The sequence below is a fragment of the Dysidea avara genome, chromosome 3 (assembly GCF_963678975.1).
Source record: "Dysidea avara chromosome 3, odDysAvar1.4, whole genome shotgun sequence".
Taxonomy (NCBI): Eukaryota; Metazoa; Porifera; class Demospongiae; order Dictyoceratida; family Dysideidae; genus Dysidea; species Dysidea avara.
The window spans coordinates 1,015,786-1,040,188 of record NC_089274.1 but is presented as its reverse complement, the minus strand read 5'-3'; the positions used below and the strand labels follow the sequence as shown (position 1 = coordinate 1,040,188).

Below are 24,403 nucleotides of genomic sequence, written 5' to 3'. Positions count from 1 at the left end.
ACAATTGGTGCAACCATAATTTATTATGATAAAACTGCTCTCATAGTGAACAGTAGGGTGATTTCTCTTAAATCTGTAGCTATGTAGCTTATTTCTATATTATAAGTTGTGCAGGTTGTTTATTACCCACAATGAGTAGTAACCAAGGGATGCAGTTGTTGATAACTGCAAACTTAGGTGGATCGAGCTTCAGTACTATGAAACAGTTAATGCACTGTGTAGAATGTGTTCTTCATTCTGGTGAAATATTTTACTACAGAAAGAAAACCACTTGTGTACATTAGAGCTTGTGAACCATGTTGGATAAAGGCTCATCACATTGAGTTAAGAGATATTTCAGTAGCAGATTATAAAAATACAGCATGGCTTCTACCTGGAAGAATCAATATAAGAGTACTATAATTGTTATGGAGCTGTAAGAACATACATGAAGAGTTCAGAGGTGTATTAATGTGTCATCTGAACTAGCTCAATTGCACCTTTATCATAATCTGTGACTAAATCAGGCTTCGCACACACACTTTTTTAGACTTCCAACCAATTGTAACTTTATCTTGCAGTATAAGCTATTGACCTATAGCAATCCTTTAATAACAATGACATCAGCTAATTTGGTATATAGGGTCATGTCATGTCACAAAATTATATGTAGAGCAATTTAAGAACTTTGAAGTCAATAAGATTTTAAGGTTGTCCTTTTTCAGAGATAAAATTGTATTGGTAAAGGTCTATAGTGACATCAGAAACTGTCCTTTATAGAGAGGTTATCCTTTAAACAGTGGAAAAACTTGTCCGTAGATAATCTCATTTATCTTACAATAAAAAAAAACCAACAATTCAATCAAGTTCTGTACAAACATGAAACGCTCAAGTCACTATAGTGACTTCAGTGACGTTATTATGTCAGTGAAAGATGGCCGATCATCTTGGCTGTTACTATGACAACTGTTGATAATAGCAACAGCTTGTGAGACAGCCTGATCACATCCTGGGAATTTGTTAGTCAACTTTGGGAAAACTAGCTTAGCTCCACTGATAATCTTGTTCACCATGGCAATGACATTACTGCCTCCAGTGTCAGAGTATGGAGTGTAGTCTGTAATTGTCTCATACATCAACATGCCTGTGAAAGAATTAGAATATATATCAAACCAGAAATAATGTCATGAGCACAAGATGGCCGCATTATTTGGGGTACTAATGTACAGGGGGCTATGGAGAAATTGTTTTGATCGATCATATTTCAGCCAGGGAAGGAGATATTGAGCTCTAAGCAACAGGTATGGGTACAAGACAGCACAATAAACGATTTGGTATGCATGGTGGAAAATTTTTGAGATAACGCATGTTTGCAATAGTTTTTGTTACGTTATATACCCAAACCTGTTGACTACTGGTCAGTATCTTTCTTCACGGGTGAAATATGATTGATCAAAACAATTTCTCCATAGGCGCCTGTACATTAGTACCCCAAATAACGCGGCCATCTTGTGCTCGTGATGTCATTGTGGATAAAGTCCATTAGTGGTAAGGTACACGCATGACTGCTGTGAGCAGCACAGTGAAAAACAAACCATATAAGACCACGCCCCTCATTGGTTGAGGCCTATTTGCTAGTTCCTATCATGCAGGATCGTGTCTACCAGTAATATCTCTTAAAGCAACATGAGCATTTTTGTATTATACAGCTTGTCATGTGATATAACCATACCCCAAGGCATTAAGCTTCTTATCACCACTTTCTTGAGGAGTGCCACAAAACTATTTGAAATGATTATGTCACTGTAAGAGTTACTAGACACCCTATCTACACAATAGGACAACACAAACACACCTTACAGTGATCAAACACAGCAACCATGCCCCTTAATAACCACAAGCACTATTGTGCAAAAATTGAATAAACATATGCCAGATCTGTAATGCCAGGTGTCAGGATCGGCTTTGCTGTTTTGTCCCGTTTTCTGTAGCACGGCTATGATCACCAGGTATAAAAATGCAATTTGTACCTAATTGTTACTAATTACTAATAGTTACTCTATATAATGCTTTTGCTGTAATACACATGTGAGTGTGCTGTAATAAGAATTGTAAGCTGTCAACATGAGGTGCTTAGTTTAGGCACTTACACAATGAACAACTTGCAGTAGCTTTGGTTCCAATTTGGACAAAACAAGTAGCAGCAAATAGCAATTTGTGTGACAACACCTCGGGCATCATGTGGACCTTAAGCCTGAACTGATGTTATAGATCGCTGGACTAGTTAACAATAATTAAGATCTTATGGAAATCTTGAAATCTCAAAGACTTCAAAATCTTGTCCCTGGTTTTGTCAAGTTTTGTCTGAATCAGTGGAGTATCACTAGATGTAATACACTACTATAGTGGAGTATCACTAGATGTAATACACTACTATAGTGGAGTATCACTAGATATAATACACTACTATAGTGGAGTATCACTAGATGTAATACACTATTATGGTTGAAAAGAATTTATTGCTATCACTTTTGTACAGAGTTCATCAATACACAAGGAAGGCCAAGACGAACAGCAAATATCACCATAAGTTTTCGCTTGCAGAATAATCTATACGTTTCATTTGCTAAACTCATCAAAAGAAGCACCTTGTTTTTAACCTATGAAAGTACGCAGCAGTTAAAGTGGTAACAACAAATTCACACAGCCGCACAAGACCACTACAGTAACCCTTGGCACCCAGAGAGTTAATCACTGAGGCACGGCAAACATGTTACATAATGACCTAGCTATACTAATAGTGATTGAACATGTCCTGCCCTTATTGGTCTAGCTGTACTGAGCATAGTGTTCCAAGTGTGTTGCACTGGCTGTTTATAATGTATTAGCTACAAAATATATGAACACTAAAAAGCTTACCAAAACAACTTACTGTTGACTGTAAATAGCCCAACTTTGGCTAGATATTTATTACAGGCCTATAAATCATTCCACAAAAACTAAATGATTATAGCTGTGCCTAATGCTGCCACAGATTCTGCAACTGGCCTCCCCCACCTCCTCACATCAACAGCTACTGTGTAGCAAACACATGTTTGTTCCAGTACAAGTACACGAAAAAAAATTGGAATTTTCAACTAGAGTAGGGACCATAGCACATCGATAAAAAGTACTGAAACAAGTTGGAGTAGTCCATGATATTAAATCACAGTAAAACAATGACATAACACTTCTTATTGTTTTACTGTGATTTAATATCATGGACTACTCCAACTTGTTTCAGTACTTTTTATCGATGTGCTATGGTCCCTACTCTAGTTGAAAATTCCAAATTTTTTGAGTACTTGTTTGTTAACTTTTTTTGTAAATAATTTTATTATGACTGGTAAACCCACACATACCGCATCTGAAATGGTGCAGCGTGCCCCAGCCCCTTATCGTCTGAATAGTGAACTATCCACCATTATGCTTCAATGTCAGCTATAATCAACCCATTACAGGGCCGGGGACCAGAGATTTTGAGTGGTCCGGCCAGACATGCATGGACTGCAATGAAAGTCATAGTCATGCACACTACTCAGTTTTTATTGATCTAATATGATCTGTAAATCAGAGATTATCTGCTTTGGTGTGTTACTTAACTACATGTGCTTTAAGCACACACAGCATGCTAAGCTAGGGGGTCAGGGGGCATACCTCCCCCCCCCCCCCCAGGGAAACTTTTGAAAACAGATGCTTTGAAATGGCATCTGAAGGCTATTTTACATGCAAAGTCTCTTCTTGTTAACATCAATGGCAATTTTGTGCTATATTACCAATTAATTAAGTTTCATATCTGACTATTATAGCTAGTAGTTAATTTAATTTTCATGATGTATACAAAAATTTCTCAACGTGAAAGTTTAGTCTTAGATTGTAACTGCATGCTAATGCATGATCAATTAGCTCAATGCAGTGTGCCATGCAGATGACTCACTGGGTAATAAGACAGTTAACACAGATGTCATGGCTTAGACTATAAGCTATATTCTATACTGAATGCTTTATTAGAGTATCACGATGACTGTTCTATTAGAGTATATTTTGATGACTGCTCTATTAGAGTATCTCGATTATTCACTAAAAGTGATTGGCTGGAACGTGGGTTCTGGCGCTGACCTATTGCACAGCATTTTGTATCAAGAACTGTTCATAAAGCACCTCTGCAATTCATGTATACCAAAAGAAATTGTGTCGCGCGCCCCAATCATATTAATTATCGTCTGAAAAGTGAAGTATCCATTACGCTTCGAAGCTGTCGACTATGTTCAACCTGTTACACAGCAGTATGAATCAAGAATCGTTTGAAAAGTACCTCTGCAATCAAAATATCCACTATGAAAAATGCAGACGATTTCCGTTTCGAAGGGAAGCCATCACATGCTACCGCCAAATCGACACCTTTTGCTGTCAGCAAAGATGAATGGGACACAAAGGAGGACACCAGTAAGTCCAAGAGGAATGCATTGTATGTACTGCGGTATGCCAAAAGGTACCTCTCGGGACGAAGCGACATCGAACAGTGAAAAAAATCAAGCCGGTAGCCTTAGCCATTATCGAGTTACGCTTGTCTGAAGGCATCAGTCAGTCAGGCAGTCAGTTAGTTGAAAATTCTGTTAAATAAACTATTTTAAAAATTCTGTAGCAACTTGTTGAAAGCATTTCGGGTTGATCTGAAAGCTTTTTTGGGCTTACGTTTTACCTAACCAATACCGCCTCATCGTCATCAGGGAAAATTGAGGATTTTTTTGGATAACTTTATTAGTGGACCACGCCTACTCCTTTGTGGTCCCTACTATACACTACTATCGTAGTGTATGATACAGTACCATTGGACTAAGGTCGCTCACCACTAATTCACACTCACCAAATGAGTATACATCAGAGTTTCTCACATGAGGGTGACCTTGTAAGACTTCAGGAGACATGTACTAAGATGACATCAGTGCTATTATAGATCATTACCATATTAGGATAACTTACTGGAACAATCTTCATTGATGCCTTACTGTTGCTATGGTTATTGTGCACTTTCACCAAACCCTATAATGCATGCAGACTAGTAGCCACACCCACAACAGCCCCACTTACATAATGACCAATCCTAGCTCTCCATCTTGGGGTTGTCTTGCATACCTATAAGTGGCAAGTTAGGATACTATAGTATAACAAGAGATTACTGACCTGGATTACACTGGGACACAGGCAGTAGTGGCCAATGGGTTGATCACATGAGTGAAGGTATCCCATAGCAACAGCAACATCTAATAACTGAAGTTGAAAACAAATTCAACAAACATTTCTCTTTGTACAGGTCAGTTGATCAATATTTTTACAGACAAACAAATACTACTTGAATTCATTCAATTCTTATCCCAAGCTCTCACATTCTAAATATCACATCTGATCCTTGTTTAAGTATTTATTTTTACACTTTAATGTTTGAAATCCATTATTCTTGTAGGAAACCTTAATTGTAAGAAAGGGTTCTTTGCAAGTTGTTGTTGGGACAAACAAGTCATTTAATCAAGGCAATTGACATTTAAGGGCAAAGGTTATACTGTTATTTAATGAAAGTGTGTAGCCACTGTTTGAGGTATGGCATTTACCCAAGTACAAATTATAAGCCCTTGTATCCTTACATTTACAAGTTATTGAGGTCTCAATATCGTTACACTATTGAGTGTCATAGTAACAAACAACTTACAAGTTGCATTCTATCCTGCCAAGTGAAGGATTGGTTACTATGACGATGTATCATATTGTCCAGAGTAGTGATTCCAATATTTTCATACACCAAGTAGATCTTGTGATGCTCCTGGTCAATAGCTGTAGCTAACAACTGGACCAAGTGACCACATCGGAGTGTACTGAATAATGTACCACAATAATCAAATGTTGGACAAAGCACACAAAAACCAAACATGTGGTATATTAAAGTTTTCCTCCTTTAAAAACTTCACTTATTATAGCATCCATGCAATTTTTTTTCAGCACTTTCATTGACTACACATTTCTATTTCATAAGGTTATAATAGTTAGTAATGCCTACATGGTCAGTGTTCATGTGCCTGGTCACTCACAAACACCATATATGTACCTCAACTGAGTTAGCTCTGATTTAATGCTGGAGACACTTGTTTTCTTGTAATCCATGGTTGCTATGGTGACATCCATATTGTGGTATGTACCCGTGTGGGTGGTAAGGTGGGGAATTGTGTTACCAGCAGCAACTGACTGACCTAACTGTAATGATGTAATTGTTTCATCACTGTAAGACTTCAACTTGATTGGATGTTCCATGGGTCCAACCAACTTTTTTGTTTTTTTGTACTAAAGCCATCTAACTACCTACTACTTGCTTTTTACTGGTTTATACGCTGAACTACTGACCCTAACCTCTTATTGGTTCTTTACCTATGAAACACTCTGATCAAGTTGAAGTGGTCTAATGGTCTCATTACCGTAATATCATTGTGGTTTATCAGTTGAAGTGTACCACCATTAGAGGCAAGGGGTGGGGCAACAGTGTCACTTTGCCAAGAAGACACAGAACTATGTAATACTAAATCGTCATGTTTCCTTTGTAGTTCATCTCTCTCCGATTTGTATTGGTCCCTCTCTCGGCACAGAGCATCATGTGATGTCATGTGACTCTCATACAACTGATACTTATTATTCAACTTTGATAACTTGTGTAATAGTTCAGTATTACTAGTGGTGAGCTCTTCAATACTTCTCTCTAGTTCAGTGATCCTAGTGAGGTATTGCTGCTCCTTTGTAACTAACACAACATCATTAGTTGTGACATCATCATTATTATCAGGTAAGTCATTATTAGTGGGCATATCATCATTATTAGTGGGCGTGTCATCATTATTAGTGGGTGCGGCAATATTGTTAGTGGGTGGGGTATCACTATTGTTAGGTACAATTTGATCCATACTAACCTCATCACTAATATTGGTGACATTATCAGTGATGTTAGCAGTGACATCATCAGTGACGTTAGCAGTGACATCATCAGTGACGTTAGCAGTGACATCATCAGTGACGTTAGCAGTGACATCATCAGTGACGTTAGCAGTGACATCATCAGTGACGTTAGCAGTAACATCATCAGTGACATTAGTAATGACATCATCAGTTACATCATTGTCAATAACTGTGATGTCACCAACTATGGCTTCATTATCAAACACTTGCTCACATGACTCTTGGCGGACAGTGGTTGGCGCTCTGTTCTTATCACTCATCTTCTCGTAAGCATGTAGCACTAGAAGGAAGACAAAAACTGGCATAGCAGAACTGACAAACCAGCTTAATAGGATCAACAAATGGCTTAACAGGACTGACAAACCAGCTTAATAACAGGACTGACAAACCAGCTTAATAGGATCAACAAATGGCTTAACAGGACTGACAAACCAGCTTAATAACAGGACTGACAAACCAGCTTAATAGGATTGGCAAACTGGCTTAACATACTGTAACTATATCTGTTGTACACCACTAGTAACTTTCATTGACAAGTTGGCCCTCCCACTCTTTGACCTGCATCAATGTCCCAGCTGGAAAATTGGCTTAACATACACACACTAGACACAGACAGACAGACAGACACACACACACAGTCATTACACTACAGTAAAATCCTAACTCTCCAAATTAAGGGAAACACAGCAAGGTTTTGGTCATCTCTAAACAAACAGGTGGTCCCAGTATGATGCTGGGTAGGGAGGAATTGGTGAATTGGCAATGCAGAAAAAAAGTAAAAATTTTCTGGAATTATATTTTAATAGTGTAAGTAACTGTTCTATCGATCTTTACAAGTGGTAGGTCTAAGCCTTCTCTGTGCTCCATTTCCTCTAGAGTTCCTTTGTTACTATAACTACTTGTACATACACAGGAGTGCACAATTGTTCTTGGCAGTTTTCACACAGTTGTTTTTTAAAACTTGACCAGCCACAGCCAGATCCGTAAAACATAAAATTTGGTGTGGCCTAAAAGTCATGGAACATCTCAAAAGGACAAAGAATATTTTGTATGCTTTCCTTGTTCAGAGGTAACAATGTGTGTGGCCACACCAGTGGGAACCAAAATCTTCTATTTGCGTCAATTTGAGGGGTTATGTTGGTTTCACTGCATTTATTCAAAAGTGATGAGATATGATCCTAGTTAATACAACACATTCTATTACTAACTGAATGTCTTGAGAGCAGGAGAGGTCACCAGATCCAGGGGTGTGTCACCATCAGCATCCTTTAGCGATGGGTTCCCTCCATATTCCACTAATAGTTTACAAGTTTCCATAGCGTTGTGATGTGCGGCGATGTGCAGAGGTGCGAGGTCCTGCGGTCCACCAGTAATGTTGGGGTCTGCCCTGGCCTCTAACAGGTACCAACAAGTGGAGGCGTGTCCCTCTTGTGCTGCTAAATACAAGGCAGTGAAACCACCACTCTGTAGCAACAAGAACAGTGTAATGTGTTAACAACCAACTACCTCCCTAACACTTTAAAGTGGTAGGTTGTATCATGCGTGCACACAAACACACACACCACACCTAAAGTGCTAACAACAGAGTTGCCAACACACAAGACTCTCCCTCTCTATACAAGAAACAAACACACATACAGACATACTTGTCTTTTGTTAGCCTTAGCTCCTCTCTGCAAGAGATACTGTACAACAGCGGCTGATCCACTCTTCGCAGCAAACATCAGTGGTGTCCAGCCATCCTCATCTTGCACATCAATATTGGGGGACAGGTCTGCAAACATCATCACCGACTGTATGGCATTACGTGGTCAGCATGGAATACTTTCATGTTCCACACCCACCTCAATGTTAGTAGTAGAAGCACATGCTCGGTGAAGGGGCAATTCTCTCTTCTTGTTGGCAATGTTGATGTCCGCATTGTGTTTGAGTAGGATCTTAACCCGAGCTGGAAAACTGCATCTATTGAAAAACAGTTTATGTACAAGAGTCTTATGTGCATAATCCAGACACTTAGTAAGGGTCCCAACTGGTTCTACTGGTTACAACAGCATTTGGATAGTGACTGTTACAAACCTTGTTGCCACCATTATGGGTGTGTCCCCTTTACTGTTAGGTTTATTGATCAAAGCTTTTACTGGAGTATTCAGTAACAACTCTAATGTCCGGTTGTGTAAGCCATGAGAGATATCTTTCATACAAGCAAAGTGTAATACGGTATCTTGGTCCTTGTCCACAGCTTTGATGTTAGCTTCCTTTGACAGCAGGTATGCGACTACTGGTAGCTGCAAGGAAGGGGTGGAGCTGATGAATCATGTGACTACAGCTACGCCCACTCACCTGTCCACAGTAGGCTGCCATGTGGAGTAACGTGGACTGAGACTCGCCAGTGATGTGGTCCACTGATACTCCAGAGTCCAGTAACACTGTAAGGGCATGGACGTTGCCTCCACAGCAAGCAGCAACAGCTTTGTCAGCAGCTGTGAACAGCATAACATGTCATAATACATCATAACTGCATGGAAGAAGCTGCAGTGTACAACTGTATTCTCTGTATCATTAAAGAACACAGGATAACAACTGTCCATGTACTCTCTCTCACCTGATGTCATTGTTTCAACATTTGTAGCAGTCGTATCAATGTCAGGATTCAAAGTCTTAGCAGTTGCTATGGTAACCCAGTCATTACAAATGATCAAAAAAAGGTGTTTACTTACCAATCATCTGCTCGGCAAGGGCAGGAGAAGCCATTGATATTGGAGTACGCTGTTCATTGTCTGTCAACAAAATGTCTGCTCCATGTTGGATAAGGAACAATGCCATTTCATCATTCTCTTTGTGAGCTGCCCAGTGTAATGGGCTGATGTTCTGCTTGGCTCCACGAGCATTGACATTTGCTCCATTTTTCACTAATAACTCTGTTAACTTGATGTTGCCATCTTTGGTAGCTAGGAACAGAGGGGAAACCCCTAGGGAATAACATAAAAACTCAGTAGGGGACCCACTGTGGTAGAATAGAGTTACAACATACAGCGGAACCTGTTAATCAGGACACTTGAAAATGAGGACACCTAAAATCTCCGTTAGCATGCAATCTGACCTGGAAAACCAGGACACCTTGATAATCAGGACACCTTGATGATCAGGACACCTTGATAATCAGGACACTTTTGTTCGGTCCCAAGGTGTCCTTAATACACAAGTTTCACTGTATAGCATAATACGTTGTGTATAATTAGTAATGGGGACAAAAAAAAATCCACATCTTGAATGTACAAATTGAAGTACACAATCAGGGGCGTACCTACCATGTAGGCAGGTGAGGCAGCTGCCTCACCAAATATTAGTAATTGAAGTGATTAGCTAGTAGTAGTGGACTTTTTGATACTTGAAACTTAATGTTACAACAATTTATATGTTATTTAGTGCAACTTACCATGGAAATTAGTTCGAATCCATCCATAGCAGATTACCTTCGGTACTGCTTCGTTACAAACAACAGTTGGCACTTATTAGAATTTTTTGAATGGTTAGGTGATTCTTTTTTGTTACTAAAAATGGATGATCAGAGTGAGGACCACAGTGAGTTACAACCATAGGCGTAGCAATCCGGGGGGAAAGGGAAGCTGGAGCCCCCTTGTGATTTTATGATTGTAAATTCAAAAAATATCGAGATGCTCTAATAGAGCAGTCACTTACTCTAATAAAGCAGTCGCAGTAATCAGAGAAGCAGTGTGGCAAACTATGAAGTTGTGAATAGGGATTTTTTATGTACTTTATCAGTGATACAAATTATTATTTAGTGGAGGGCAGCCATTCTTAGTAGGTTTTGACTTTTTTTTGCTCTTCAACACTAAACTAGAGCCGGCCCCCTATCTAAAAATATCTTGCTACGCCTATGGTCACAACAACCAAAAGAAGCAACATTTATGGGTTGAGTTAGTTAATTCTAAGTATTAATTTTATTATAATCAATTCCAAAGTATTCTATTATAACCACACCAATGCTAGTTTGCATAGCTATAATAGGCTAGTAATAACTAACTAATCTAGAGAATAGCTTTGCCTTATAGATTAAGTAATGCCCTTTATGCTTGTAGGGTCTGCTGCTCATTCTTCTCAGCCTGAGTCGACACCTGAGCTTTAACCAAGTGTTTCTTTGACAGGTCAAAACTCCAAGGGCCATGAAGGTATATAAGCTATTGTACATTCAGCTATTGTACAAAATAATTGTATTAATTTTCCAGTACACATTCTTTGCAATAATTATTACCATAGTATGACTAAAATTTCCTCCAGATTCAAACTTGAAACACCTAATTTTTAAAAATTTTCTGGGGGGGGGCATGCCCCCAGATCCCCCTAGAAGGCAAAATGCAAAGCATTTTGCAAAGTGTGCTTTGCACACTGTGTGGTCACTCCTACCACTTTAGTAAAATCCTAGATCTGCCCCTGGAGTCTGCCTCACCTATTTTAAATTTCTGGTTACGCCCTTGACAATATCACAAATTGTACCCAATAGTGTGAATACTACTAGTGAATAGAACAGAAAAGGGTCCAGTGAAACTTGTAAAGTGTTGATTATTATACTGAAACAACATCTACAGTGGCACCTTCTATACAATGGATCTTTGATAAAATTTTTAAAGTTGTCGAGATGTCCTTATTAGCAGTGCTTGAAATAATGGTCAGACATCTGACATTTTCCAACCAAAATCGGTGTTTGTCCGAACATGTTCTAGTTTGGTCAGACATTATGTCCAACCAAAATTGGTATAAACTTGACTCAGACAAATGCATGTCAGACTTAATATAATAATTTTTCATGGTAAAAGTATTCAATGTCTGAACAAGTTTTACAAATGTCTGATCAAAATAGTTTAGTTTAGGTGCTATGTCCTAGCAATTTTGTCTGCTTATTTCAAGCACTGTATTAGTGAGGTGTCCTGATTTCTACAAGTTTAATTAAACAGTGTTAACTTGAAGGTGGCCACAGTAACATTAGTCTATGGGACTAAGGTTAAACACTATGCAGGCAAGGTGTCTAACAATAGGGTTAGCTTGGTCACTATGCATTGTGGTATGCATTAGAAGGTATCAACAACAGGTTTGAGGTGGTAGCATATGTAGCAGCCTCCCTGTTCTATGCTATAACAGGGCAGCAGTGGCAGCTAAGGAGCAGCAGTATCACCAATTGTTTGCAGTGCTGGAAAAGTTTTATTGAGTTGATATTAAAGCTGCAGGGTGTAATACAGGAACTTATCAAGTATGGGAGCAGCTAAGTATTACTACAACATTATCATCAATCTCCACTGAGCTACATACAACAAGACCATCCATCCCAGGATGACATCATGGAGATTATGTGGCTGTGGTAGGCATGCACTTTCAGCTTGCCATTTAGATGCTATTGTGGCAGCAAGTATATCTTACGTCTGAGCCACAACTACAGCAGTTTGTTCAGCTCCGCCGCTGACAGTCATGTATGCGCGCTATCGCAGGTTAGTTACAAGGCTTGGCACGTCACAGCCACATGCTTGTTGTCTCGCACAAGCCAAGGAGATCCAGCATAGGGGAGCCAGCAAACGGGTAATGCACCTAGACACTGCATGCATTTCATGGAAGATAGCATAAGAAATACATTCTGTAGAGGAGTATGACACTGTTAAGGCAATGATGTGATCAACAGGATGGTTAGTACTGTGATGTGATAATTAAATTTCTGGAGAAATGTATTCTTGGCTTAAAACTTCGAAGTGAGGTCAGTTAAGCTGCAACTGTTCTGGTGTCATAATTCTCCCTTGATGTTAGAGGGATGTACCTACTGATTACTTTGCAGTATGGTAGGGATGTATCTACTGATTTATTTGTTGTATGATATGGGTGTACCCTACAGGGATACTGTACGTAGGGGTACACCTAGACCCATGGTAAACACAGCTTATATTTGTTCTCAAGTTGCAGAACATCTTACTTTTAAAAGACGGAGCAGCAAACAAATATTTTTTTACCACTCTACCAAGAGTTTCTTAGATTAAACAGCCTGAGGTGAAATAGTACACACTCTAAATCTGTGTTGTACTGACAGTTTGCCAGTATGCTCAAAAAATATATCTTGGGAGCCCTGTTATCATTATACTCCTACACAAGGAAATCAGCGATCAGTTACCATTTTTCTGGTTTACTTTTGCTTAGGTATTAGTCTCAAGGAGACAACCCTTTGGCACTGCACCCAAAAAACACTTCTACCTTCTTTATCGTCTTGCTAGATAGCCAATCACTTTGCTTTGATATGTTGCAGTCTATATGCGTGACAGATGACTCTTGTGCATCCAGACTGCTGTCTGGGATATAAGTCTAAGTAACTGAGATGTTCATGATCTGACAGCTCCCATATCCACTGCTCCAAATAGAGTGAGGGTGGACATCCCATTACACCTTTAGTAAAAGCTGGCATTCAAGAAGTACACAGGATGATCCCAGGCTTCGCAGCTCAGCATTCGCTAGGTATTGAATCCAATTATATGAACAAGGTTGGCCTTTGCCCTACCCTTAAAATGTCTGACCTAGTGTTCGGATAGTAAGCAAAAGGACTGGACACTGTTGATGGTTTTGTACTGCAGCTGGTGGCAAGGTACCTGCACACAGCATCACAGCAAGACCAGGAACTATGCATGTCCACAATCTACAGCCTCCTGATCTTACTAGACCAGTCACAGTTAAATTAATTGGAGGTCCACTACCTGCTTGGCATTTCTAGGAATCAAGATTGACATGGAGTGACCACAGCTACACCAGCCACAGAAGATATTCTCTCAAACTCTATAGCTCATCCTTCAATTTCAAAAAAAAAGGTAAGTAGAGAGTTTTGCTCACAACATATATAGCCAAGAAGACAATTATTGTATCCTGCATAAGGTTGGCACCCATTAAAGAGACTAAGCATACAGCGATGGCAAACATCCTCATGTGGCACTTTTGTGGAATGTGGAACAGTATATTTATCGTGGGATCGGGCATGTTTAAGTGTAACTTGTAGATGTGTACAAGTTACTTGTAGATGTGGCTCATGTACATGCAGCTTTCCAATGTCCACATTGATTTCAGCTTCACTGGACATCCCACAAAAGTCATGACAGGGTTAGGATCTGAGAAGGTAACACAATTGGTACATGGCTGCAGTAATAAATGTTCTCACTATCATTCTGCACTGACTCACAAAGGGTGGAACTACTTTTACACAGGTAAATTTGTGTTTTCATTTATAGCTGTCAACATCTCTGGAAGAGATATGCAATGGCACTGCATGTGTGTGTGTGTGCGTGTATGTATGTAGGATTAATGCATATGGGATGTGAATACATTGCATTGTGTTTACGTTAGTTTTGATATTGGAGCACAGTCTAAATGCAATTGTCCAATTGCTTTGGTGGGTGAATGGACTGGGGCCATGGTACATTTGGTGGCATGTAATTGCCAGTCTTCTGGAAGACTAGCTTGTATGGGTAAGTGGGCATACCACCAAATATTCCAGCCAGAGCCTTATCATAGATGTTGGGGTACACAATTACCATGACCCAATCTTGGAGGGTCACGTGATCTCACGTGACAAATTAAGGGTCAGGTCTTAAGCCTACAGCGCTCCAGCCCATTCTCCCAATCTCGATATCTTATTGTGTATGGTCATTGATACACACTGGTATACAGAGGTACACCTGGGAAGTTAAAGGGGTCTAAATGTGTGTACACTGGAACCATGGACAAGTATTATCAAGCTGTACACAATTTAGGGTGTCCTCACTGACCTGGTTAACAAGTTATAGAGCTACCATTGCCGACCAATACTGCAAATGTCTTGTCATAAGTAGTGTATAAACAAAATAATGTTGATTTTATGCTCCAAAGGTTTGAATGCAACGTTTGAAGGTTTGATGAATATTGTATGGTGCTGTAGCTACAGTTAGCTACATACTGTGTAGGTGGCATAATTTTGAGTGTATTATAGTCACATATTATAGTTTTTGTTTTGGCTCCCTTTGGCAAATTGGGTTGACACTATTATTCATCTGTTTAAAAAGATGTAGCAGCTGGAGAAAACACAAAACAAGATGTAGCTGCTGCTAAAAGACATTACAGTGGTACACAACTCAGTGAATATTCTTCCTCTACAGCTTGTCCCAACTGCACTTCTTGGTGGAGCTAATTAACTTGTCAGACACCTAGTACAACCACCTTCCATTATTTTCTAGCATCTCGAACTGCCCACAACGAAAATTATTCATATTCATGGTGTAATGAGTAGTCGGATTCTTACGGTCTTCTGCTCGTTAATATAACCAGGTTGCACATGCGCAAAATTCGAACTTCGCTTAGTCATTCGAATAATGTACCCTTCGAACCATTGAGCGAATGCAGTACATTTGTTTATGCACTAGTCATAAGTAAACTGTTACTAGTTTGACTACACACCCACCAGAGAACTCCAGAACACCTAACCACATATAACGCTATGAAGCTCCTTATATTCCATAGTCTTGGTATTGGGTGGGAACATGTTATGTAGTGGAACTCATAACAACTGTACATTTAACAGATTGGTCAACACAATTTTAAATTTTACCTCTAAAACCAAAACAAAAATAACACCATCAAATTCAACTTAACCCAAAATGCACACAGGGTTTGACTACACATGACTCACCTTCATTATCAGCAATATTAGGGTCTGCGTCATGTTCCAGCAAACTATTAACACACTCCACATTGCCTTTCTCCACTGCAGCATATAGAGGGGTTTCACCTTTGTTGTTACATGTGTTGACATCGGAACACTTGCTTAGCAACAACTTCAAGATGTCTACGTTAGCAACAGCATTGTGTAGTGCGGTAAACTTCTCATTATCAGCAATATTGGGGTCTGCCCCATTAGATAACAATACTTCAACACACTTCTCCAGTGAACGGCGTGCGGCCAGCTTTATTGCCGTCCAACCATTGGAGTTTTTAATATTCAAGTCAATTTCACAATCACCTTTGTCCAAAAATAGTTTCAGAATATTTGCACGTTCTTCGTCCTCAGTGGTAGCCTTGGCCCGCACGGCTGAATGGAATACGGTTGAATTGTCCACCGAAAAAATGGTTGGTCGGGCACCATTAGAACAAAGGTACTTGCAGATTGGATAAGATCCGAGCAAGGCGAAGCTATGCAGCAGAGAAAACCCATCCTTCCTCGCTGAGTGCACAGTCAAATTATACTGGAACAATACATCCTGCAACTCTTCTACTGTACTACACTTCAGTACGCGTGAATAAGCAGCCAAGTCCATCTTTGGTAGGCATCACATAGAATAGGACATAGGTCACGTGAGCAATCAATTTACATTATTCAGCATCGCGCGTCTTACAGAAACAGCAAGCAAATTTGCTCTTGCATCAGTTTTGGATATATCTACCAACCATGGAAGATCCGAAGCAACCTTTAATGGGAGCACCTCCCCCGTATAATCCTTCAGGTGAGTATTGGACTTGAAAATTCCCATACGACCTTCAAGTGGCGTGCTGCTGTTAATTTTAGCGCCTCCGCCTTACACTGGCGGCTACGCACCCGCTCCATCCAGCCACACCACAGTAAGACAATGGTGTTATTGTTTGCGAGGTTTAGTTGTTCTTGTTTGTTGAATTAGGTTGTCACAACTGGCCCACCCGTGATCACTGCTACAACGGTAGTAATACGGCCCCGTACCTACATCGTGTTCTCAATAATCTCTATAATATGGCTGTTCCCCATTCTTGGCATAGTTGCCTTGATATACTCACTGAAGGTACAGTACAGATAAAATGGGTCACTGTAATCATGTGTAATATTTGTATTTTGTAAACAAGTCACTGAAAGTATGTATTACAGGTTGACTCAGAGTGGGCAGCTGGTCGATATGATGAGGCATATGCAGCGTCAAGGATGGCTCGTAACCTCAACCTCATAGCACTGTTCAGTCATGTTGCAGTATGGGTGGTACTAGTGATCGTCATTGTAGCACTAAGTGCCTGATACCGGGACCTTATTTTTTATGTTTTCATGATTTTAATTTGTAAATGTGTACGTGAATTGGATGATATTGTTTGTAATGTGGTCACATGAAAATGACCGTACTAAAATTACCCAGGAAGTTGCATGTGACTACTAGTCTGACGCAGCCGCCCCTTCGATTAGAAATGGAAGGGGCGGCCGCGTCCAGTAGAGTGTATTTGATATTTCGAAGCGTGGAATTTTGTAACTCCATTAAGCCATGGCGGAGTCCGACCCCGCTAGGGTTTGGCAGGACCGCGAAGTGAGATTCGATATTCCCAACACGTAAGAAAATTGTTTAGCCAGCAATGAATAATGTTTTTATTTCCATGACTGGTGCAGTCAGCTCAGCCTCAGGCCTGGAGAGGTAAGTAGTTAGCAATTCAAATGGTGTTAGATGACGCCGTCCTGCACAGCTAGAGATCGATTACGTGGATAAGGTGGAAGACACGAAAGGGAACAACGGAGATACAGGTTGTTATGACTACAGAGACAGTGTTATTATCTAATTTCTCGCAGGAAAGTTATACATCACTAATTTACGATTGATATGGATGTCGGCAGTGAGATCCCGGATTAGTTTGTGTAAGTGATCACGTGACAAAGGTTTGCTGTGAGTTCCTCCCTCTTGTTCCCTTGCAGCAATTGGCTACAAATGCATCATCAGTATTAACACAAAACGAACACAATCGGTATGTTGTTTTGTGTTGACAAAGTAAATTATATATAAGCTTAACTATTTCACCAGTGTGATTAGTAGTGTTTGTGGTTGTGTTGGTCTCACGAGACTAGATAAATTTCATTGCTTTATCATTTCCAAATTTTCTACCTGAAAACTAGCTTGGTAGTTTATGAATAACTTAGACAACATAGTGGTTGCAAGCTATTCAGAATTGTGCAAAGGGAGCTGTCAAGAATTTACTGTATTACATATTACACGAAACAATATTTAACCAAGTTAAAGGAAAATTAGAAATCTAGTGAACATTTAATCCCTAATCCAGTCTATACCCAAGACCAAGACTGAATTAGGGATTAATGTTCACTAGTATATCTGGAGGTGTAGGCGATCTCCCTTGTTTCCCTACTTTTTTTTTCTATGATCCCTAATCGAACTTAAAATTTCTAATTTTTTTCCTTTAACTTGTCTGTTTACTTTTTTGTAACAATATTATGACTGGTGAACCCACGCATACCGCATCAAAACAAAGGATGGCACCAGAATTAATGTTTTCGTCTGAACGCGCGCCACAGCTATCACAACTACTTCGAAAGTACAGTGGCCATTACGCTTCGATTTCAGCTATGTTCAGCCCGTTACACAGCGCTACAGACGAAAAACAGTAAAAGAAGTCCCTCTGCAACAATCCAGTTACCACAAAAATACGACATTGCCTCGTAAGTATTACGCTTCGCTTTCAGCTATGTTCAACCCGTTACACAGCATTACAAACGAAGAACAGTGTTAGAATCATCTCTGCAATCAGTCCAGTCACCACGGAAAATACGGACGATTGCCGTTCACAAACGTACTGTAGGGAAGCCATGCATCGCGCTACCGCGAATCGACACCTTTGGCTGTAACACTTATCAGGCTGATAGCCTGTACAGGGCGATCGATCACCCAAACCAATACGAGTGCAGCCACTGGATGTATTATATATGCATACCTAAAATTTTCAATTATGGATCAGCAGCTAGTACGTTCTGATTATGTTCTGTTATGATGAACGGACATATCCTAGAGATATCATGGAGATTTTCGGTTATGCGAATTTAATGTTTTAATCAGTGCTATTGAATCGTTTATGGAAAAAGTACGGAGTTCACTAAAGGCCTAGATAGGTATTGCTGTTTTGTTTTTGTTTTTTAAACACTCGTATTTGATAACACAATATCATATGTAGGACAATATGAATTACATGATAAAATTAATTACAAAACTGAGTCTCTGAATGAATCAAGTCAATTGGAGCACACTTTACATAGTGACCTTGTGAAGATCTCGCTCCTCTTATACATTGAATTGTTGAGCGAAGTAGACAAAAAGATAACCGCCACCTAACACAGCTGCATATGGTTCCTTCCATTTTTCAGACAGTAAACTGGCTAGTCTCTTATAAAACACAGTGGTTTCATGACCAATGGGGTAAAAGAACTGTGTTCCACTTCCCAGAGTCGTGATTCATAAGCCCTCTTCTTTAAAGATTCATGCTTCCTATAACTAGATTGAAGATTGGAAACAAGTGGGTTGAAGACTCTTATATCAGTATAACACTTTTCAAAATGGCCGCTCCAAAAACCATTCATTGAGATATTCAAACGAGCACCGTCCTGAACGTTAGCTGTTTTATATTGGAAAGTCTCGTAATGGCTGCAAATGAGGTTCAACCTCTACATCATGGCATACCTCAGTCAATAGTTCAGCAGTTAGATCCCTAACCTCACTGTGGTGTATTGATGGAAATCCGTCCTTCGAACATGACAGAGCATGATCAACAGAGAAGGTTGAACCACATGCACAGTGAGAAGGTGAACGAGAGGGCAGCCAACCATATCGTAAGGCAAGAGCATCTCGAAAGGTAGTCTTGTGTAGAGAAAAGCCATGTTCTTGAACTGGTAAAGCAGTAAGCCAGCTAGAGGCACCCTTTTCTTTGTGGGATACGTAAGCTTGCTTGTAGAGTGGTTACTCCGTGCAGAGTGGTAGCTTCATGATGGGGGCGTGTCCGTATTCGAAAACGTGCGGTTGAATAAGTTATAGCACTAGTCCTCACCTTAGCCCAACGTTTTTCAACTCGTAGGATGGCGAGGATAACAAAACGCTCTCCGTCTGAGTGGTTTTCATGGTAAAATCCAAGTTGTGTATCCTAATCACATGAGTATTAATCGATCCCCACAATTGATTTCAGCTTCAACGTCTATATAATCACTGCCCAGTTGTAGCCTGGGTACATTTTGTATGTAGCCCGGCTAGCTGGGCCCCGGCTAGCTGGGCTACATACGAAATGTAGTCCAGGTGGCTCCTTTGATCTGAGGTGTGAAAGTATTACATAAACTATTGTAGAATGTCCATTGTATATTTATTGCCATGTAGAAATTACGAGGAGTGATCGAAGCTGTTCATGTATTGACCAAGTTCAACAAGGCTCAGTACGAGTTCATATTTACTAATTTATCAGCTGAAAACTTCCAACTCTATTCTACAATTCTTAATGTACACAGGTGGGTGTGGCTAGGGGATAGAGCTATATTATGCTCGTTTGCTTGCAGAGCCTATGAGACATCAAAGCTTTACAGGGAGGTCAAACTACGTGGAGCGTTGCTGGAGAACAAGCAGTTGAAGTTGTTGCCACAGGAACAGATATATAATACGGTATCCTAACAATTACAGCAAAAGGCTAGAAAGTTTTGAGAGACAAAATTTTTCAAGAATTTTTTTTGTACGTAGCTAGAGCCTGTAATAGGAATTTTCATAGATGAAGTTTAAAACCACAGAAATTATTTTCTAGCCATATACATGTTACTATGACGATGTTGTTACTGTGACAATATTGTTGTTATTATGACATTGTTGTTGCTAGGTTAATGGGGTGTGGAACCTGTGTAATGATCAGGTGATCTTGATGGCCACATCCACTTGTATCACATGACTTGTTACAGGGTACTCTAGGTACAGCAATTGTCACTAATGTTCGATTTGTCTGGTACTCTAACATCAATGAACCCTTCAACGTCAGTATACCTTACCTACAAATGGTGAGCCAGTCTAACAATATGGTCCTACAAGTGTGATTCTAGGGGATGTTCACTACCCAGTAGTGTTGTGTGATAATGGTAATACCTATATCTCAATAAATGACAACCATTTTATCTTCGATAAACGATGTTATCTCGATAATGGTGGGACATCATAGGACTGTTTTGTGAACACAGTTTTACATATTTGTTGACATATAGTCAGGTAGTGGTTGTTAAGTCATTAATTTTATCACTTTCCCAACTAGTTTGACACCTTTCCACAAGTTTTCCATCTGACTGTAATTGATTTACAATAGATTACAAAAGATTTACTATTATCTCGATAAGCAAATTTGTTATCTTATTGACAATAGGTATCTTAATTTTCCTTTTAGCTGGAAATAAAAAAAAACTTTCAACTTGATGTAGCCAAAACCAAAGGTAGTGAACATGCAATACTTATAGCATCTAATGGAACAACACTATCTAACCTGTCCTTCACTAAGCACAGCTTGAAGTTGATTTAGTCTGTGTTACTCACCTCTAAAAATAATTACCATAATAATTAACTTTAGCTTTGTTTCTCTTTGTAGCAATTTTGGAAACATTCCTTACAGTTTGTAATAAACTCAAATGATAAGTTCTAAGAGTTAATGTATTATGGAGGTGCTTTTGGCAGAGTCCTGATACTCCAGTAATTTTTCAAGTAGCTAGCTAACTAGTAGCTACCTTGCACACAGCTACAGTGTTACCAAAAATTGCACATCTCAAAATATACAATTTCAGTGGGGGGGATGCCCAGGCTAAGCCTTACCACTTTCACTTTTACTCTGACTCCCCTGCACTACACTACTCTAAATGGCATGTCTTCCCCTGCTTGTGTTTCTTGTACTACAGAGAGCAGTTCGGACCAGAGACTCAAAGTTTGGTTTAGCGATGGTAGTTGAGACGACTCGAGAGGTGAGATCACCCACATATTTTGTAACCATGATTACTGCTGACATAGCAAGGAGGTGGGTTCAACTTAGGCTTCAGAATTGATCCTTATGAGAAATTGAAAGAAATTGTGAAGGAGTTGCAGACACTACACAGGGTGAGTGTTGGTGCCATGGTGACCATATCCATTGTGATGGTGCAGGTGTTTACCGGCTCACCCATATTTGGTGTGCAGTACGAGACTGAACAACAGGTAGGTCATGTGACTTGTAGAGCTGTAAGTCTGGGTGGATTACCAATTTGCCATAATTGGTAGTTCTCCTAGTCACTGTATTGTAAGGTCATCTGACTAAACAGACCATTGCAATGTGTCATTGTGAGGTCAGGAAATTTTGGCCCAAGCAGTGTAACGAGAATAAACAGGTTTCACAGTATGATGATCTCATATGACATCATCATACAGGTCCATCATGAGGCAGAACTGAACACCTCACCAGTAGAAGATGATGTGGAGATTGTTGATGATGGACAGAGTGATGCATTTGCTGTTAGTTGTGATGTTACATCATTACCTTGTGTTTGATTGGCTGTTCTGTGTGTAGGCGTATTATGCTGATGGAAATAAGGTTTGTACATGATGTGTGTTAAAATGAGTGTGTTAACATGACAACAAGTTGTGTTTGTGTCTGTTGTGAACCTTGAGGTGGCTACATTATACAGATCACTTTGTGCACAATGATACATTTGGAAGTTAGCCTGTTCTTATTACAAAGCAGGGCAATAATCAGGAGAGTTGGGTTGGGCACACTTTCGCTACCAAAATATATTATATGAAAGTCTGTTTTTATGGAGTGGAGTAAACAGTAATCTCGATATACGACATTGAAACATTGTCATTTCTGTTTATGGTTACGTACACGATCAGTTATATGCCCAAAACAATAGATTAGTATTTTCACCTAAAACTCTAAACACTTTTGCAAAACAAAGTATATCTCCTTAAAGCGTACGTGAAGAGTGATCTGAATATCAAGTCTACCCTTTATTTATATTGCAACTATTGAGGGTCACGTGAAATTGTAATTAAGGGTAATAATTTTAGGTGGTGTATCCAACCTCCTCTGGTCTGGTCTGGTCTGGTCTGGTCTGGTCTGGTCTGGTCTGGTCTGGTCTGGTCTGGTCTGGTGGGGTGTGTGGACATTGAGATACTCTAATAGAGCAGTTAGTTAATCATCAGTTGAAGTACTGGAATGTCACCACATTACAATATTATTTTAACTCATCAGGGAAAGGGGTGGAGCATGTCCTTGTATCCTTTATACTTTATACAAGGTAAAATATTTTTTCAAATCATACTTTTTAAGGAGGGAAACTTCAATCTTTCCTTTGTTTTTGAGGAGGGAATTCTGTGGAGACTTGTACATGTTTGCAAATAATTTTTTTGTTACCGTAATTGTAATGCTACCCTGTCAACAGCTGATAAGCTGTGGTGATTTGTAAGACAGTGTGACAGCTGGTGATCACAACGATGTCAGTGGGGTGGTGTGTTCAGGTGCTGTGATGTGTATGGGACTAGTTGTGTATCTTATTAGTGTTGGATTATGTCATATGTGTAGCAATGATGGTACTGCTATAGCCACAGTTGGTACTAGTATGTGTGTGTGTGTGTGTGTGTGTGTGTGTGTGTGTGTGTGTGTGTGTGTGTGTTGCATTGTGTAAAAATTTCACTAATAATTGTCTTAGTAAAAATTGTGAAACATTTTGCTCTTGAAACAACCCATGTACTTAACTCTAAATTTATTTTAAAAGGTGGTACGTGTGGTATAGAGTAATATATTATTCTGTTATTGTAGTCAAGTGACAGAGAGCCGATGTACAGTGAGGAACTGTGTCTTGCTATAGAGACACCCCCTGATGGAGTCACGTTAAAGTCACTATGGGAAGTGGTGCCTAGTCACTAACTGCAAACCGATCACTTACACAATTGTCATTACATCATCACATCATTACATCATTCATGTGATAAGAATATGTTGTGAAAATAACCACTTGAGACAGCTACTACCAGCCAGTGCATACATTGCAAATAGTGACATTCACTGCTTATTTTTGGCGTATCATATATATTCCAGATGTGTACTTGTGATTTATTTGTTAAACAATATTTTAAAGCTTTCTACAAATCTGCTCAACAATTTAATTAATTCTCTCTGCCACAGTTCTAGAGTACATGAGGCAAAATAGATCCGTAACTTTGGGAAAAGGATTGGCTCTAAAGGCTGGGTCTGTTGGGCTGTACGTCTGAAGCGGCCAGTCAAGATGTGGACATGTGCAAAACACACTTAATTTGTTAGAGTGTGTCTCACTGGATGTAGTTTAGATACTGTCTCCCTTATAATTACTTGTATGAACTCTTGTTATATAGGGTCCACTAGCCATTTTGATCCCCCCCCCCCCCACCTTCTTTTTTAAATCTGTCTGCATTATATAGAAATCTATTCATCTATATTTCAATCTTTAATCATTTACTGATGTATCTTAATGATAATGTAGTCATTGCTAGTAGAGCAGCTAAGTGACAAATTTTGATGAAATTGTTCACTTTTGTGATAAAAGTACCAAATTTTCTGTGGAAGTGAGTAATGTATA

General features: G+C 39.5%; 3 protein-coding genes across 3 annotated transcripts; 2 read left to right on the top strand and 1 right to left on the bottom strand.

The window, feature by feature from the left end:
- Nucleotides 1-799: 799 nt before the first annotated feature.
- On the bottom strand, nt 800-16,391 carry LOC136248734 (ankyrin-2-like). The gene is made up of 16 exons (XM_066040524.1): nt 15,716-16,391; nt 9,732-9,983; nt 9,617-9,682; nt 9,355-9,494; nt 9,091-9,299; nt 8,859-8,976; nt 8,661-8,807; nt 8,223-8,478; nt 6,483-7,294; nt 6,119-6,264; nt 5,726-5,888; nt 5,203-5,289; nt 5,110-5,154; nt 5,002-5,061; nt 4,886-4,949; nt 800-1,123 (listed from the first exon to the last, which is right to left on the bottom strand). Exons 1-16 carry the CDS (start codon nt 16,338-16,340, stop codon nt 876-878), a joined length of 3,438 nt encoding a protein of 1,145 aa, XP_065896596.1. The 5' UTR covers nt 16,341-16,391; the 3' UTR covers nt 800-875.
- Nucleotides 16,360-17,172, top strand: LOC136248736 (proline rich transmembrane protein 1B-like). The gene is made up of 4 exons (XM_066040526.1): nt 16,360-16,526; nt 16,589-16,641; nt 16,698-16,835; nt 16,919-17,172. The coding sequence occupies exons 1-4, from the start codon at nt 16,472-16,474 to the stop codon at nt 17,060-17,062; spliced, it is 390 nt and encodes a 129-aa protein (XP_065896598.1). The 5' UTR covers nt 16,360-16,471; the 3' UTR covers nt 17,063-17,172.
- Nucleotides 17,173-17,207: 35 nt separating this feature from the next.
- LOC136248735 (Bardet-Biedl syndrome 5 protein-like) lies at nt 17,208-23,799 on the top strand. Its single transcript, XM_066040525.1, has 15 exons — nt 17,208-17,365; nt 17,423-17,447; nt 17,497-17,554; nt 17,600-17,665; nt 17,723-17,772; nt 20,175-20,302; nt 20,351-20,453; nt 20,662-20,694; nt 20,741-20,836; nt 21,716-21,778; nt 21,825-21,911; nt 21,957-22,007; nt 22,218-22,301; nt 22,357-22,380; nt 23,608-23,799. The coding sequence occupies exons 1-15, from the start codon at nt 17,301-17,303 to the stop codon at nt 23,713-23,715; spliced, it is 1,041 nt and encodes a 346-aa protein (XP_065896597.1). The 5' UTR covers nt 17,208-17,300; the 3' UTR covers nt 23,716-23,799.
- The last annotated feature ends 604 nt before the right edge of the window (nt 23,800-24,403 follow it).

Excerpts from the sequence above, each read along its gene's own strand:
- LOC136248736 (XM_066040526.1), top strand. The coding sequence starts at position 16,472 with ATGGAAGATCCGAAGCAACCTTTAATGGGAGCACCTCCCCCGTATAAT. Across the intron at positions 16,642-16,697 it reads CTCCATCCAGCCACACCACA|GTTGTCACAACTGGCCCACC; the intron begins GTAAGACAATGG and ends TTGTTGAATTAG. Across the intron at positions 16,836-16,918 it reads CCTTGATATACTCACTGAAG|GTTGACTCAGAGTGGGCAGC; the intron begins GTACAGTACAGA and ends TATGTATTACAG.
- LOC136248734 (XM_066040524.1), bottom strand. The coding sequence starts at position 16,340 with ATGGACTTGGCTGCTTATTCACGCGTACTGAAGTGTAGTACAGTAGAA. Across the intron at positions 8,977-9,090 it reads CCCATAATGGTGGCAACAAG|ATGCAGTTTTCCAGCTCGGG; the intron begins GTTTGTAACAGT and ends GTTTTTCAATAG. Across the intron at positions 8,479-8,660 it reads CTAAGGCTAACAAAAGACAA|AGTGGTGGTTTCACTGCCTT; the intron begins GTATGTCTGTAT and ends TTGTTGCTACAG.
- LOC136248735 (XM_066040525.1), top strand. The coding sequence starts at position 17,301 with ATGGCGGAGTCCGACCCCGCTAGGGTTTGGCAGGACCGCGAAGTGAGA. Across the intron at positions 17,448-17,496 it reads TCAGCCTCAGGCCTGGAGAG|CTAGAGATCGATTACGTGGA; the intron begins GTAAGTAGTTAG and ends CGTCCTGCACAG. Across the intron at positions 17,555-17,599 it reads AGGGAACAACGGAGATACAG|GAAAGTTATACATCACTAAT; the intron begins GTTGTTATGACT and ends AATTTCTCGCAG.